Source organism: Haliotis rufescens, unplaced genomic scaffold (assembly GCF_023055435.1).
Source record: "Haliotis rufescens isolate VD_foot unplaced genomic scaffold, xgHalRufe1.0.p SCAF_18, whole genome shotgun sequence".
Lineage (NCBI taxonomy): Eukaryota > Metazoa > Mollusca > Gastropoda > Lepetellida > Haliotidae > Haliotis > Haliotis rufescens.
Window position 1 is genome coordinate 7142280 of NW_025963868.1, and position 14238 is coordinate 7156517.

Genomic DNA, 14238 nt, shown 5'->3' on the forward strand with positions numbered 1-14238 from the left:
GCATGATTCACAACAGCCGAAACCATGCATATATGCCACTGCTACTGCAATTCATCCAAACAGTGTATCATACATAGTGATCAATTTCAGAACACGCACATTTAAGCTAAACATACACAATCCGATGTATCAGGACCACGACAGTGACACCTCTTTCACATGCATGTTGGCGTGAAATATCGAGAAATCATGAAACTGACATGCTACACAAAAATGAACAATCGCAAATGTCATTCCATGCCGACTCGACCCTTGAAGATCCGGGACAGAATAGGTTTTCAGCAGCCAATGCTTGTCGTAAGAGGCGACTTACGGGATTGGGTGGTCTCTCCCTACCGGTTACCCACCCCTCCACTTATTGGTGAACAGACGCATATTTCGGAATCGTTTTATCTGTCTGCGTACCCTTGGAGATACAAACAACAAAGGCGAGGACCGTCATCGAGGTTATGACAGCACTAATGCACAAACAAATCTAAACTTAAAAAAGTTATTTATCAATATATTCGTATTGTTCTTTAGAGTATCGAGTTGTTGGTGGATATCTGAACGAAAAGCGTCATATACTGGAACTCAATCAACAACCAGTTTCGGCAAGATCTGCCAGCGATGGGATTCTCAAGAGCCACACACTCACAAATACACAGACGATGACAAGTTCGTTATCTCAGGCTTTGACGCTCCCCAAACTGTAACAGGATCTGCTAACTACTGCCGTGACCCATCACGTTACGGGTATTTATGGTGTTACACAACGGATCCCGATGAACGCTGGGGCACGTGTGAGGTCCCTCTGTGTTACCCGCAGCACTGAATTAAATAGAAGTACGACACTGGCCCAAAGGATCTCTCCTACCGACTTTCAACAACACGTTTGTTCTATTTTCATTCATTGGAAGGGAGACAGCTGCAACATTGCTAATGCGCCGTCAATAAATAGTCACTCATTTACTCAACAGTTTAACATTTGTGGCATTTATTTCTTTTTTTAAATTGTTTTTATTCATTCTAGAGGGTAAACAGTCATCGTATCACAAGAGGCATCAAATTACATGTTAATTATAATAAGAAAAATGTCCAGGAAGTGATTTGACAGTAGGTTCACCTTTCATACTTTGTAATAATTGTAAGAGATATAAGGATTAATTGATTAGGGAAGCTAATCCGTCTGCGTTATGGTTTTCCCCATTGAACTCCATATTTTAGAGAAAGAACTAATTGTTCCGTTTTGGTGACATTGGTGACATTTGTTAATACGCGATACTGCCACTACAATGGAGATACTGCAACAACGGCATCAGTAGTATCCCAACCATGTTCCATGATGTATTTCTACGGCGAGAGACCTGATAGATTCTATTGAAGGAAAACCTGTAATTTCGTGATTTTGCAAAATAAACATCTGTCAGTGTCAATGTGTTTATGTTTTGCTTTGTCGTGTTATACATTTAAGGGTATTTATTTAACTGATAAAGCAAGCGGTGGTTGGTTTCCGTCTCAACCAGCAATATTCCTTCTGTATTACTGCGTTCCTTAAATAATCGAGTGTTGGATACATCAAATTACTGGTTGGTGTGTTGATATTGCCCCCGCCATAGTAATACGACGAGTGAGTGAGTTGGGTTTAACGCTGCTTTTAACAGTATTCCAGTAATATCACGGCGTGTCAGCTTCATGTGGGAGGAAAGCCCGAAGTGATACAGGTCTCAGACGTTTTCCACTTCGGGGAAACCAACGAGCACGGGCATGGTGCTGACAAACCTAGAAACATCATCGGGGCGAACTGGGATTCGAACCAATAATCATGTTTCTGACGTACCCAAGGAAAGCAACTCTGCAGAGCAAATCGCGGCGTCTTAGGCGACTTGGCCACCGTACCCCCAAGTAATACGATGACTTGCAATCAGCTAATCACATACATGATAACAATTTTGGTTCACTCTTGCGACGATTATTTTCGGAACCTTCTCTGATCCTAAATCCTATGGTCAATCAGTGGCGATTCCGTGATAGAACTTGTCCCCTGTAACATGTCTTGTCGCAAGAGTCGATTTCCTGGAATGGGTGGTCAGGCTCGGAGGCTGGTAGCATGTCATCATGTCCAGATGGCGTGGTGTTTTGCTCTTACTATCAATCTCTGGATTATTTACATACCGCCGTGGTATAGCTGCAACACAAACAAATCTATGCACACACATAACGTGTTGACGTCACATATACTATGATGGAGAGGGTGTCTTGATGGCCAGTCATGTAAAACAGTAAGTCAAACGGAAGGTTGTCGTGTTCAGTAATGATACAAAAGTAAAACTGTCAGGGAAGAGACGAGGAAACTAATTACGCCTGCTAACCTTATTCACACCACTACCGTGTTGGTGTGGATAATACCCATAGAACGGAAAGTCCGGGGTTCGATACCTGTCCGCGCCATACAAAAAGACGTAAAAACAATTGGAAGGGACTTGATGTTACCCAGTTTGGCCGTCGGCATTGAGGGCATAAACCAAGGACTTGTCTTCTTTTCAAATTCAGCGAACAGTTTCCATACTGATAGAAGGGGTCCGGTCCAATGTTTGATTTAGGTAATTGGATTTTCTTGGACAAAATTTCGTTTTTCATGTTTTGAACTTAGAAATATGTTGGGGGAGAAGTTGGGGGTATAAGACTAGTGAGCCCTGTCGTCTTTTAGCCTGGTTATATCTAAATTTTCACCCGGATTCACAGAAGTCGACTTTCGCGTCCGGGCTGTTATTTCTATATATGACCGTGTTATAAAGGACATAACATAAGTTATGTCTCCAGCGCATGAGTGAACTCTATAGGGAACAGTGAGATATATATTTTGGCTTAAGATTATAGATAGTAGAATAGTAGATAGCAGGAAATGGTCCAATGTAAATATTATCGTGGTACATGTATTAACACTTACAGTGTAATGGTCGTTGGGGAATGTGGACGGTATCCATAGACCTTAGTATGGCCAAAAGTACTGGATAAAAGTACTATGTCATCTCATAGACTTCCGGGGCGGTCGGGTAGCCTAGTGGTTAAAGCGTTCGCTCGTCACGCCGAAGACCTGGGTTCGATTCCCGACATGGGTACAATGTGTGAAGCCCATTTCTGGTGACCCCCGCCGTGATATTGCTGGAATATTGCTAAAAGCGGCGTAAAACCTTACTTACTCACTCACTCATAGACTTCCGCGTAAGGCATTCAAAATGTTATTTAATCACATTTGCTCCCGAAGTTGCACTAGCTCGAGTTGAATGAACGAGGCCTAATATTGATAACGGGATACACAATATGTACATATTGTAACTTAAATACACACCAAATCAATTTGTATTTCCACCTTCAGTTAGTATTTGAAACTTCAGGCTTACACCATCAAAGACTAAATAACAAAGTAATAATAAAGTCTGATAACAAACAAGACGTTTATCTATTAATTATTATTTTTAGGAAACGGCAACAGTAGAAATGTTAGGTACAGTAATGGTGTTTGTCAAAGTTTGTATTTGCATGTGTTACAGTATCGTTATGAAAAACAGGATGCCAAAACCGAAGTATTACAATGTTAATCCTTACTATACCTGGTTCAAACAACTCGGCTGTGGCAGTTACAATTGCATAACCATGGCATACTTCCTTTGTGTGCAAATACATGTTAATATCCATCATGAAGACATGTCTATCTTTACCATCCCACATTGATAAGTTTACCAATGGCTTTGTTAAAACAGTGAGTGCGAAAGTTGAAAGTTAACGTGTCATGGGCAATATTTAAACTATATCGTGACGAGAAAGTTATTTATTCCAGGATAGATTTGCAATACATCTTATATTCATACGTTTTGTGTGTATCCTTTGGAAACTTTCAAGAGCTTAATTCGGGTGACAGTCTACACCTATTCTGCTGTCAAGGTCACATGAGGTGTTCAAATTAGTTGGTTTGTTGTTTAACGCCACACACAGCAACATTCCAGCTGTATGACGGCAGGATGTAAATAATCTAGTCTGGACCAGACAATCCAGTGATTGATATCATGAGTGGTTTCTGATGGACATCCAAATCCCCTCCTGCCATATCCCTAACAGTTTCATAAAAGTGATCATTTGTTTGCAAAGGATATGCCTTTGTCTGGGAGGCCTAATCTCATCATCTCATCTAGAACGTCAAAATCGTCGCCAAAACATCAGACATCAAACGTACCGTATTTCCTCTATAAGACGCTCGGCCGTCTATTAATTTCGCGAGAGCCATTGACTGGGCGTTTTTAGAGTGAGTGAGTGAGTATGGTTTTAGCAATATTCCAGCAATATCACGGCGGGGGACACCATAAATGGGCTACACACATTGTAGCCATGTTTGGAATCGAACCCGGGGCTTCGGCGCAACGAGCGAACGCTTTAACCACTAGGCTACCCGACCGCCCCAGGCGTTATTAGAGACCCAGCATCTAGAAGAGCGAATACAGTTCTTATGGCTGATCGGCGGACATATTTATGAGGATCGATATGTAGGCTATCGATGTATTCATACGCGCATTTTTGAGTGAAAAGTGATAATATATTTTAAAACGGTTTCTGAAGCAAACAGAAAACCTCTTTGTAACCAATCAGAATCAAGAAATCTTCAATATCATTGTAGAATATGTTATCAGAACCTGGGATTTTTATTTGAAACTGTTATTTTTATAACAGCATCAGGAGCTGATCTCAGTAACTTTTCTTAAACTAAATGTAATAGGAATCAGAAAGAAAATAAGATCAAATTCCATGTGTTTATTAGAAAGCGTGCTACAGCTTATTTCACTTTAAAAAAGTTGAATCATGTTATTACAAACGATTAGTTCAAAGTGCAAAAAAGTGCAATCTTGCCTTCGGAACTGAATTGAACCTTATGTTACTCAAGCCCACAAGACATGGTGCGTTGAGGGTTAACAGTGATCTGTATATTCACATACATGGCGGCATCATGTTCTATAATCACTGAAAAACATTCATAATAGATTTACAGAAAATTGATAACTGCTTCATGGTAAGTTATCTTTGCATTCAAATAATTTGACCTGTTTAAACATTGAAGGATTTCCTGTATCATCAGAATATAATTTGAGTGACAGGTAACAAACATTTCACAAATGAAGTAATTATACTCATCAGCAATGTCATAACAAGAACACAATGGAACTGATGTAACTAATGGTATTTTGTGTCTAGCGACCTCTTTCAACTGTGACATGCAGCCAACAGTATTAGTGGCATGTAGTATGTTGTGGCTAAATTATCTAGGTAGAATTCCGTTTTAATTTCATAATTAATAAGTTTATAGAATCTGATCTTCAAGATGTGTCTTCACCATACATTTAAAATACATTGGTATACACGGAAGTATATTAATATAATATATACTGGTAAAATAATACAGGATATGTTTGACGATTTTCCAGTGATTAGTTTTGTTGGAAAAGAAATGATTTTACACATCAGTGATGTAAAGTGGTTTACTTTTTATTTCTGCATACAGTATAGAAAGTGGATTACCCTTTGTGTTAGGCAACAATTTGCTTATAAATTCAAGGTGAATATTTTCCATTATGATTCATTTTTCACCTCCCCAGATTTCTGAACCGTAATTTAGAATGGGGATTATCATGGAATCAACTGATTTTGATTGGCAGGATATCGAAAGGGTAATATTATGTAATCAAGCTTTGGTCAATATGAAATGAATTGCCTTTCATTGTTACTCACACAATAACACACTATATCACACTATAACTGCTGGGTGGAATAAAATACATGGCTTTTGAGAATTACTCCATGGTACATATATTCACTCGCATTTTCCAAAATACATTTATTAATAGTTTATGTAGCGTAAAAATATCACCGTGGTCCAAAAAAAATGAGAATTTTGAATTTATTTATTTATTTATTTATTTATTTATTATATCTGATATGTCACACATCTATGGTAAGAATATTGTTACAAAACTACTTCCATTATCAATATTAGTTTACATGCGCAAATAGTAACAAAGAAAATTATGCTTCACGAAGTACACATAACATTGTTATACATCATACTATATACAAGAAGACAATTAGCAAACATCAACAGAGTACGCAATTGGGGATGTTTTTGGTAAAGCCAACTGGTAAGGATAAATCAAAATTATGTTAAAGAAAGCAACTGTAAGTAAAATAGGTATTCCTAGTGGGTGAGAGAATCTGTTCACAAGAAAACGCATCGTGAGTGACTTGACATTGAATCCTGTATTCCTTGAACGTGAATGGCGACGCAATGAAACCCTTTAGAACAGATAAGGCAGGCTTGTGCGGAATCTGTAACACAGGAAAAAGGAAGCTTATCCATAATTGTGTCGGTACGATGGCATCATGTAGAGACACGCAGCTTGCTATCTACATGTCGTAGATGTTACATGTTATGTAGATTATGTAAAATTCAAAGAACATTATATATTATGTGACCCGTGAAGATCCGGGGTAGAATAGGTCTTCAGCAACCCATGCTTGCCGTAAAAGGCGACTATGCTTGTCGTAAAAAGCGACTAACGGGATCGGGTGGTCAGGCTCGCTGACTTGGTTGGTGCATGTCATTGTATCCCAATTGCGTGGATCGATGCTCATGATATCAATCACTGGATTGTCTGGTCCAGAGTCGATTATTTACAGACCGCCGTCATATAGCTGGAATATTGCTGAGCGCGGCGTTAAAAAACAAACAAACAGACAAACAAACAAAATATATATAATGTCTCAGATGCAATACCTTGCAATGTGGACCGGGTTATTTCTTTCCGTCTCAGCGACTTGACAGTCCTTCGTAGGCATGCTCTGAAGAAAACAATAACAACTACTGCTTAAGAGATTGTTCTCCAATCTCTAATAAAGCGTCAATATGCAACTTCGACCATAATATTTGATACATTTCAAACGTGTAAAATATGTGTCTACAGCGGACATAAAATCTTCTCAATTCTATTCGAATAAAATATCAAAGGTAGTTTTACTTAAGGCAAGTGCATGAAAATGCCTCTTCAGTCATCTGCTACACTCTTTACCTCAAGGACTTTTGTCATATTGACATGTCTGAGATTTGAAAAAGTTTGCAAAAAGAGTTTGCCGCATATGCGTGCGAATATATGTTTATTGTGGGTTACCTTCTTCTGGAGGGACTTGGCACGTTTCTGTCTTCTTCCTTAATTTGCGAAAAAAGGGAAAGTTGTGATTGAGTGAGTGAGTGAGTTGGGTTTAACGCCGCTTTTAACATTATTCCAGTAATGCAGGTCTCAGACGTTTACCACTTCGTTGGAACCCACGAGCACGGGTATGGTGCTGACAAACCTAGAAACATAATCGGGGCGAACCGGGATTCAAACCCACAATCTTAGGTTTCTTGCGTGCCCAAGGAAGCAACTCTGCACAGCGAATCACGGCGCCTTAGACGACTGGGCCACCCGTGCCCCCAAAAAGAGAAAGTAAAGTATGCTTCTGGTTTCATACAGATTAAAGACATGGTACCTTAATCAGGACTCTATGCATTATGGTCTTTTTTTTCTCTGGGCATTGCTCATATTCGTTACAAACTGTGAAACGTAGACAGTGTTTATCAATGTACAAGTACAAGATAACGACGACAAATGAAGTTACTCACATTTCTTCCGTTCCGTTCCCTAAAGAATAGAAAGAGACAATTGTTAAAGGTGTGTCACAAACACATCTGATAAATAAATCCACCATAGTAAGTTGTCTACTATAACACGCTTTGGTGTGAAAAGAATTATTTGAGCATCATATTTAATCAATGATCCAGTTTATTTCGATTGTTTAGGTATCAATATGTGCCAGGCTAACTGCAAGTACCTTTCATCGGGAGACGCTTCAGTGTCAGCACCACGAGAACGATGACAAGGCAGAGAGCAATCAGCACAAGGATACTCCCAACAATATATACAACAGTCGTCATAGAGTTGCCTCCCTTATCATTTGACTTGGCAGCTACAACTAGCAATGTCGAAGCTGAAATTGAGAATTTATTAACAAGCATGTGATTGTAAATATACAAAAATACACGATGACATGAACTGTCCAAAACATTTTCTCATATTTAAGACAAAAAACAACTTGGTCATTAATCATCAATCAATTATTATCTCAATTGTATTATTATTAATAACAGTAATTCCTGACTGGGTACAATGTGTGAAGCCCATTTCTTGTGTCCCCCTGCCGTGATATTTCTGGAATATTGCTAAAAGCGGCATATTAATAACAGTGACTGACAGTGATATGTGTTACGTTCACTTATTTTCAAACAATTCTCATATAGTTTGAGTGGATAGATATTATAGAGTTTACTTTCACTTGAGTCATGGACGGTGACCCGTATGCTGCACGCCCCGACGCCAACCTCAACGTCGCCACGTCGGTTAGTGATGTTGTTCCTGGCCTCGCACTTGTAGAGGCCGCCATCAGCATGGGAGGCTTCTGGAATACGGAACTTCTCTGTCATGCTAGACACCTCTTTCTGGTAGGCGGTGATGTGCGACCATGTCAGGGTGTGCGGGTCTGGGTAGGCATCAACGTCACACTCTAAATTGAGAGACTGACCCACTACAACTGATACCTCCCTTTCACATTTGACGGAGGGAGCATCTGAAAGTGTAAAAAAGGCTTTTACTTTGGGAATATTTGTTTGTTTGTATAACGCCGCCCTCAACAAAATTCCAGCTATATGACGACGGTCGGTGAATAATCAAGTCAGGACCAGACATGAGCATCGATCCATACAATTGGGATACGATGACATGCATCAACCAAAGACTATATCCTGTTAGTCGCCTCTTATGACAAGCATAGTCGCCTTTTATGGAAAGCATACTTCGGGAATGACAGGACCCAAGAGAAATCAGTGTTGTCAATCATGTTCAAATATATCTCCTTCAGTCTGAAGTTTGTAAGAGATTTCCATTTATCTGTCCATTAAAGAAATTACAAATATATTCATTGAAACCTCCTTGGTCAAGACAACGTCAACCCAGAAATACACACTTTACAATAAATGCCGAACATGTATAAACAAAAAATAATATAATCTTTATACATGAGTCGATAATCCGGAAATCTAATAATGTAATCTGGACGATTTCAGTCGGAATGCAGTCGTCTTAATTGACCGAATTTGACTATTAAAAGTATCCATATGATTGTTTTCACATTCTACAGCTTGTAGAGAAACACCGTAGCCAGTGTGTCATTGTGTCAATGAGTAACTCTGTTCAGTTAACTTAAGGCCTGAGTAAAATTAGCAATTAAGTGATAGGTTGAATATTGCAACTTTGTGGATAGTTGTGGTGTTCTAAAGTAAGACAAAGTAGGTATTAGCCTGAGTATAATTAAGTAGATGCAACCGTCGTGTACAACTATACAAACTGAATTACAATAGGAGGCCACATGTCAATTAATTTATAAACGTCGAATATAAAAATTCCGTTTTGGTCAATAGAATATGACTTACATGAAACATACAGTTTGATAAGATCCATGCCAGAATCTGAACGTCCACTGGGAAATGTGTTTGTCACATCCAGGATAAAGTCCCCCTTGTGATTTAGCTGTATGTTTGGTATGACAGGAGGTTTGGTCGATTCAGTGAACTCGGAGTCCAGCCCTGCCTGGCGCCATCTGTAGACGTGTGGTGGAGGGAGGCTTATGTCAGACCTGCTCAGGTTCACTGTGTCTCCTCGTTGGGCGTACATTGTTCTCGTGGTTAGGCTGAGGGGGTGGTCTAAAATATTATGCACATTGATTGTGACATTATGTATTTAATCATCAAGTGTTGTTACCTCAAAGAGGCCCTTGAAACATTATTAAGTGTTAACGTTAACAAATTAAATGATGTTGCTTTGAATGAGAACTTGACACAATTTGCCCCGCCTGTTGCTGTGGAAAACGACAAATATACATTTCATATATGTTATATTGTAGCACACACAGGCAGTGCTTCTGCTTGTGTCTTTAATATCCAGTTAAGAATAGGTCTTCAGCAACCCATGCATGCTGTAAAAGACACAATGCTTAACACAAGAGTCGGGTGGTGAGGCTCGCTGACTTGACTCATACATGTCATCGTATTCCACTTGCGTGGATCGATGCTCAGGATGTCAATCACTGGATTGTCTCGTCCAGACACGATCATTTACAGAGCGCCGTCATATAGCTGGAATATTGCTGAGTACGGCGTTAAACAACAAACACATTTAATGTTTCAGTGCCATACTTACACATAACAGTAACGATAACTGAGTCTGATCCAAGAAGTTTGGTTCCAGTACTTGAGTAAACAGTACAGGTCCAGTTCCCAGAGTCAGTGCGCTTTAGAGTGACTGCATTAGAAGCCTGATAAGATTGTATGTTTCCGTTTTTGGTCCACACATACGCAACAGACTGTCTTGCGTACACTGAGCAAGACAACGATCCTCCCTCCTCGATGTCCCTGATCTTCTCGTTGCCAAGGGTTATCAAACCTTCTGTGTCTGTGTCATGTAAATGAGAAGACGTTAAGCAAACCAGAGGCCAATAGTTTTAATGATAAACAACCATAGAGAGAGAGAGTGGGTGAGTGAGGTTTGACGCCGCTTTTAGCAATATTCCACCAATATCACGGCAGGGGACGACACAAATGGGCTTCACAAATTGTACCCATGTCGGGAATCAAACCCGGGTCTTCGGCGTGACGAGCGATCGCTTTAATCGATATTTGCGTTATATTGATCTGTGTGGAGCAATAACAGCAAAGTGCGATGAGGAAATCCTTAAGCATCTTTAAGGATGCCCACTTTATGTTGGCTTCCGAAGTAGCGGTGTTACACAATTCCAATGCCTGTCATACACGTATATGTGGTCAAGATATATTTAGAGGGACAAGCCTTGGACATATACATCAAAACACTTTGGTTAAAGGCGATTATTCATTTTCCATTAATTGAGATCAACAACCGATTCAAACCAATGGACCCCTGTTCCATGAAGTATCTTCACTAATACCAAGGAGTTTTCGTTTAATCTAGTTGATGATGAACACGCTGTGTTTTATATTTTAAATGTTATCTCTATTTCTTAATACAATACAAAATTGTGCAACGAAATCTTTATCATTGAAACCGATTTTGATTTTGAATCATGCTGCCATTTGTTTATGAAAATAAACTACGAGAGGGACTATTTTGGGATGTTAATCAAATTTACAAGCTTTAAAAATATTTATCCGTATTTGAATATTGATGTCTCCCTGAATACAAAAGGATCTCGGCAATGTCGGACAAGTCCATTTTCTGAACAGGGGGATATAGTATTTCCTGAATGTTCTCATAATCATTACGACATTATCTGTACCTTTTCCCGCATTACTCATTGCCATATCATGCCTTTTGAATGAGATCGTTTGGTAACTACCTTCATCTGCGTTGCCCAGCTACATCTAAGGGGAAAAACTCACGTCCTTCTAAAAATAGGGTCGTCCAATTTATGACGTCTTGAAGTTGCGAGCGTATGTTCGAATCTCGAGAAATGTCATGATAGAACAATATTTTATCGTGTAAAAACAGGCCTCGTTCTTTATTGTTCTTTGTTCTTTGTGTTGGTATCACAGAATAGCAACATGTCTGTGTGACAGCTGCGTGTCAGTATCAGGACATGGTAACTGTTCTGTTATCTCACCATTATATTATCACACCAGCAATATTGAGGAACCGTTGTCCCTGTGCAAAACAACAGTGCCAAGTGATAACTATGGTCATGTGATAATTGAGTTGCATACATACCACGAAGGCATGCTATTCCCACGGTGCTGGAGGAGGAACAGCGGGTCAAATTAAAATCTGGACAGTCGTTGAAATTGTTTTCCCTTCCATTGCAATTGAATCGTGCGATATATTTAACACTTCCAGGTAGTGAACCGAAGTCTCTCAGAATGTTGTTGGTTCTGAAAAAAGGATGAAATTGTTTGTGAAGCTATCAGTGATTGACAACATGGTCATCGATTTACACAATTGGAATACGATGACATGCATCAACCAAGTCCCGCTAGTCGCCTCTTAAGACAAGAAAAGTCACCTTTTACTGCAAGCGTGGGTTGCTGAACATGTATTCGCAACCCGGATCGTCACGGGTCGCATGTATTTGTTATGAAAGGATAACAATTAGGATCCAGATTTGAAAGTACACAAACGTTATTAGGCATGCCCTTTAAATAACATGAGGGATATAATATATGGGTTTATATCCTTTGCATACAGTAAATCCATGTAAGACAACGCTCAATAATTTATCAGTTTGAAGACCAGGAATGGTCACAATACATTGCACTTTGGTTTGTTATGTCCACAGAATTAGCAATAAGGAAATTCTGACACACTCAAATGAGAAATATCACATTCGCGCTGTCCCACATTTATGTTCTGTATCACTTATATGTGGGGAGACAGCTGTAATAGTACACAATCAAGATATACAACATATAGTTAGAATAACAGCACTGAACAGTCTCTCCGTCACATGTGGCACTTACGTATTGAATCCCAGGTGTCTGCAGACAACATTGAGTTCTGCAAAGCCAAAGTAGTAGTGCGTACATAATGTTCCCCATGTATTGTTATGTAGAATCTGCAGAACACCTTTGTTTGGTCCAGGAACAAGACGAAGAACCACTGAAAACATCATTCATGGATCTGTTATAGTGATCAGTGTACATGTATCTAGATCTCAAAGTTCCTATAAATGGATTGATGAGGTACATTATCTATTTGTTATATTGGAAAGATGCAGCTGAAGAGATCGGAACTACTGTATACATGCCTAACTTAAAACTAAGTGTGACATATGTTTATTTAAAAACTTGTCTTTCGAAAGTCACACGTATAATCATTGGTTGTAAGTTACGTATCGAATTATTTGTTAAGAAGCGAAGAAAGTTCTGAAAGTCACTTGACTGACCACTGTGTGAAAGACCGTGAGATACCTGGAGAACTTTCTTTGAGCAGCATTTGAAAAACAGTGGATATTTTTTAAAAGGGGAAAATATGTTTTTAATTTCAGATTTACATGAATTGTGCCTTTTTGTCTGAACCAGTCAGTGAGTTGTTACGGTATTAATGCATCTGCATTCCATCCATTACACACTCTTTATATCATTGACTTCATTGACACGGTAACTGTCTAATTAGACACTGTGTTGTGTTCCCCCCTGGCCCATTTTACCCTTCCTTTCCTTACGTGTATTTAGAGGATACATTAAGATTCAATATCAAGTGAACCCATAATAATAAGGTCGGCTACAAGTTCGCCAATGAGCCCATATCTTATATCAGAGAGAGAGAGAAAGAGAGAGAGAGGGGGGGGGGGGGGGGGGGGCGGGGGGAGGGAGAAAAAAGTAAAATACCTGCTCCTGTTGTGAGGTGAAGCATGCACAGTGCAACAAAAATCGTTATGTGACGTTTCTTCACTTCAGCGAGCATTTTCTGAAAAAAAATTAAATGTTCATAACAAATGTTCTTGCAGTAGGATACCATGTCGATTTGGGAATCAATGGGATAGGATACATGTACTTGTCCTTATAACAGCCTATTTGTACAGTTACTGATGACAGTCTTATGAAAGTCTCTAAGCACATCATCTATACATGTACATATCCATGGCAGCAGAGTCTGTCATAATCACATCAAACACTAATCTACGTCCTGGTAAAGATGTTATCAACATTATTTGTTTTAGATACATGTTTATGTTCAAATACTTAACTATCCTGAAGTGCGAAAGTATCACTTAACAATACTGCAGATATAACGCGACTCTCTTACCTTAACCCTTCCTGCTGTCGCTGCCATTATTCAGCACGATATGATATCTAGACTCACACTGTTGTTCAAGCTCCCCGTTGCTGAATGCAACGAAGTGCGACTAACGTTTCTTGTTACGTTCAGCATTCAGGATGTAAATATACTTTTTACGTGAGGTGAGGTGAAGTGAAATGGGGTTTTCGAGAACTTATGCCCGCACATGTGTGTGTTTGTTTCATGTGGTTGTGTGTGTGTGTGTGGTGGTGGTGTGTGTGTGTGTGTGTGGGGGGGGGGGGGGGGGGTGACGTATGTGTGTGTATGTATGTGTGTGTGTGGGGGGGTAGGGTGTGTGTGTGTGTATGTGTGTGTGTGG

At 39.5% G+C, this 14238-nt stretch overlaps 1 protein-coding gene across 1 annotated transcript; it reads right to left on the reverse strand.

The window, feature by feature from the left end:
* Positions 1 to 4770: 4770 nt before the first annotated feature.
* On the reverse strand, positions 4771 to 14043 carry LOC124149715 (peroxidasin homolog). Its single transcript, XM_046521459.2, has 12 exons — positions 13887 to 14043; positions 13469 to 13547; positions 12599 to 12737; positions 11853 to 12013; positions 10314 to 10565; positions 9548 to 9817; positions 8389 to 8685; positions 7894 to 8049; positions 7685 to 7703; positions 7191 to 7228; positions 6800 to 6864; positions 4771 to 6351 (listed from the first exon to the last, which is right to left on the reverse strand). Exons 1-11 carry the CDS (start codon positions 13911 to 13913, stop codon positions 6833 to 6835), a joined length of 1470 nt encoding a protein of 489 aa, XP_046377415.2. The 5' UTR covers positions 13914 to 14043; the 3' UTR covers positions 4771 to 6351; positions 6800 to 6832.
* Between the last annotated feature and the right edge of the window lie 195 nt (positions 14044 to 14238).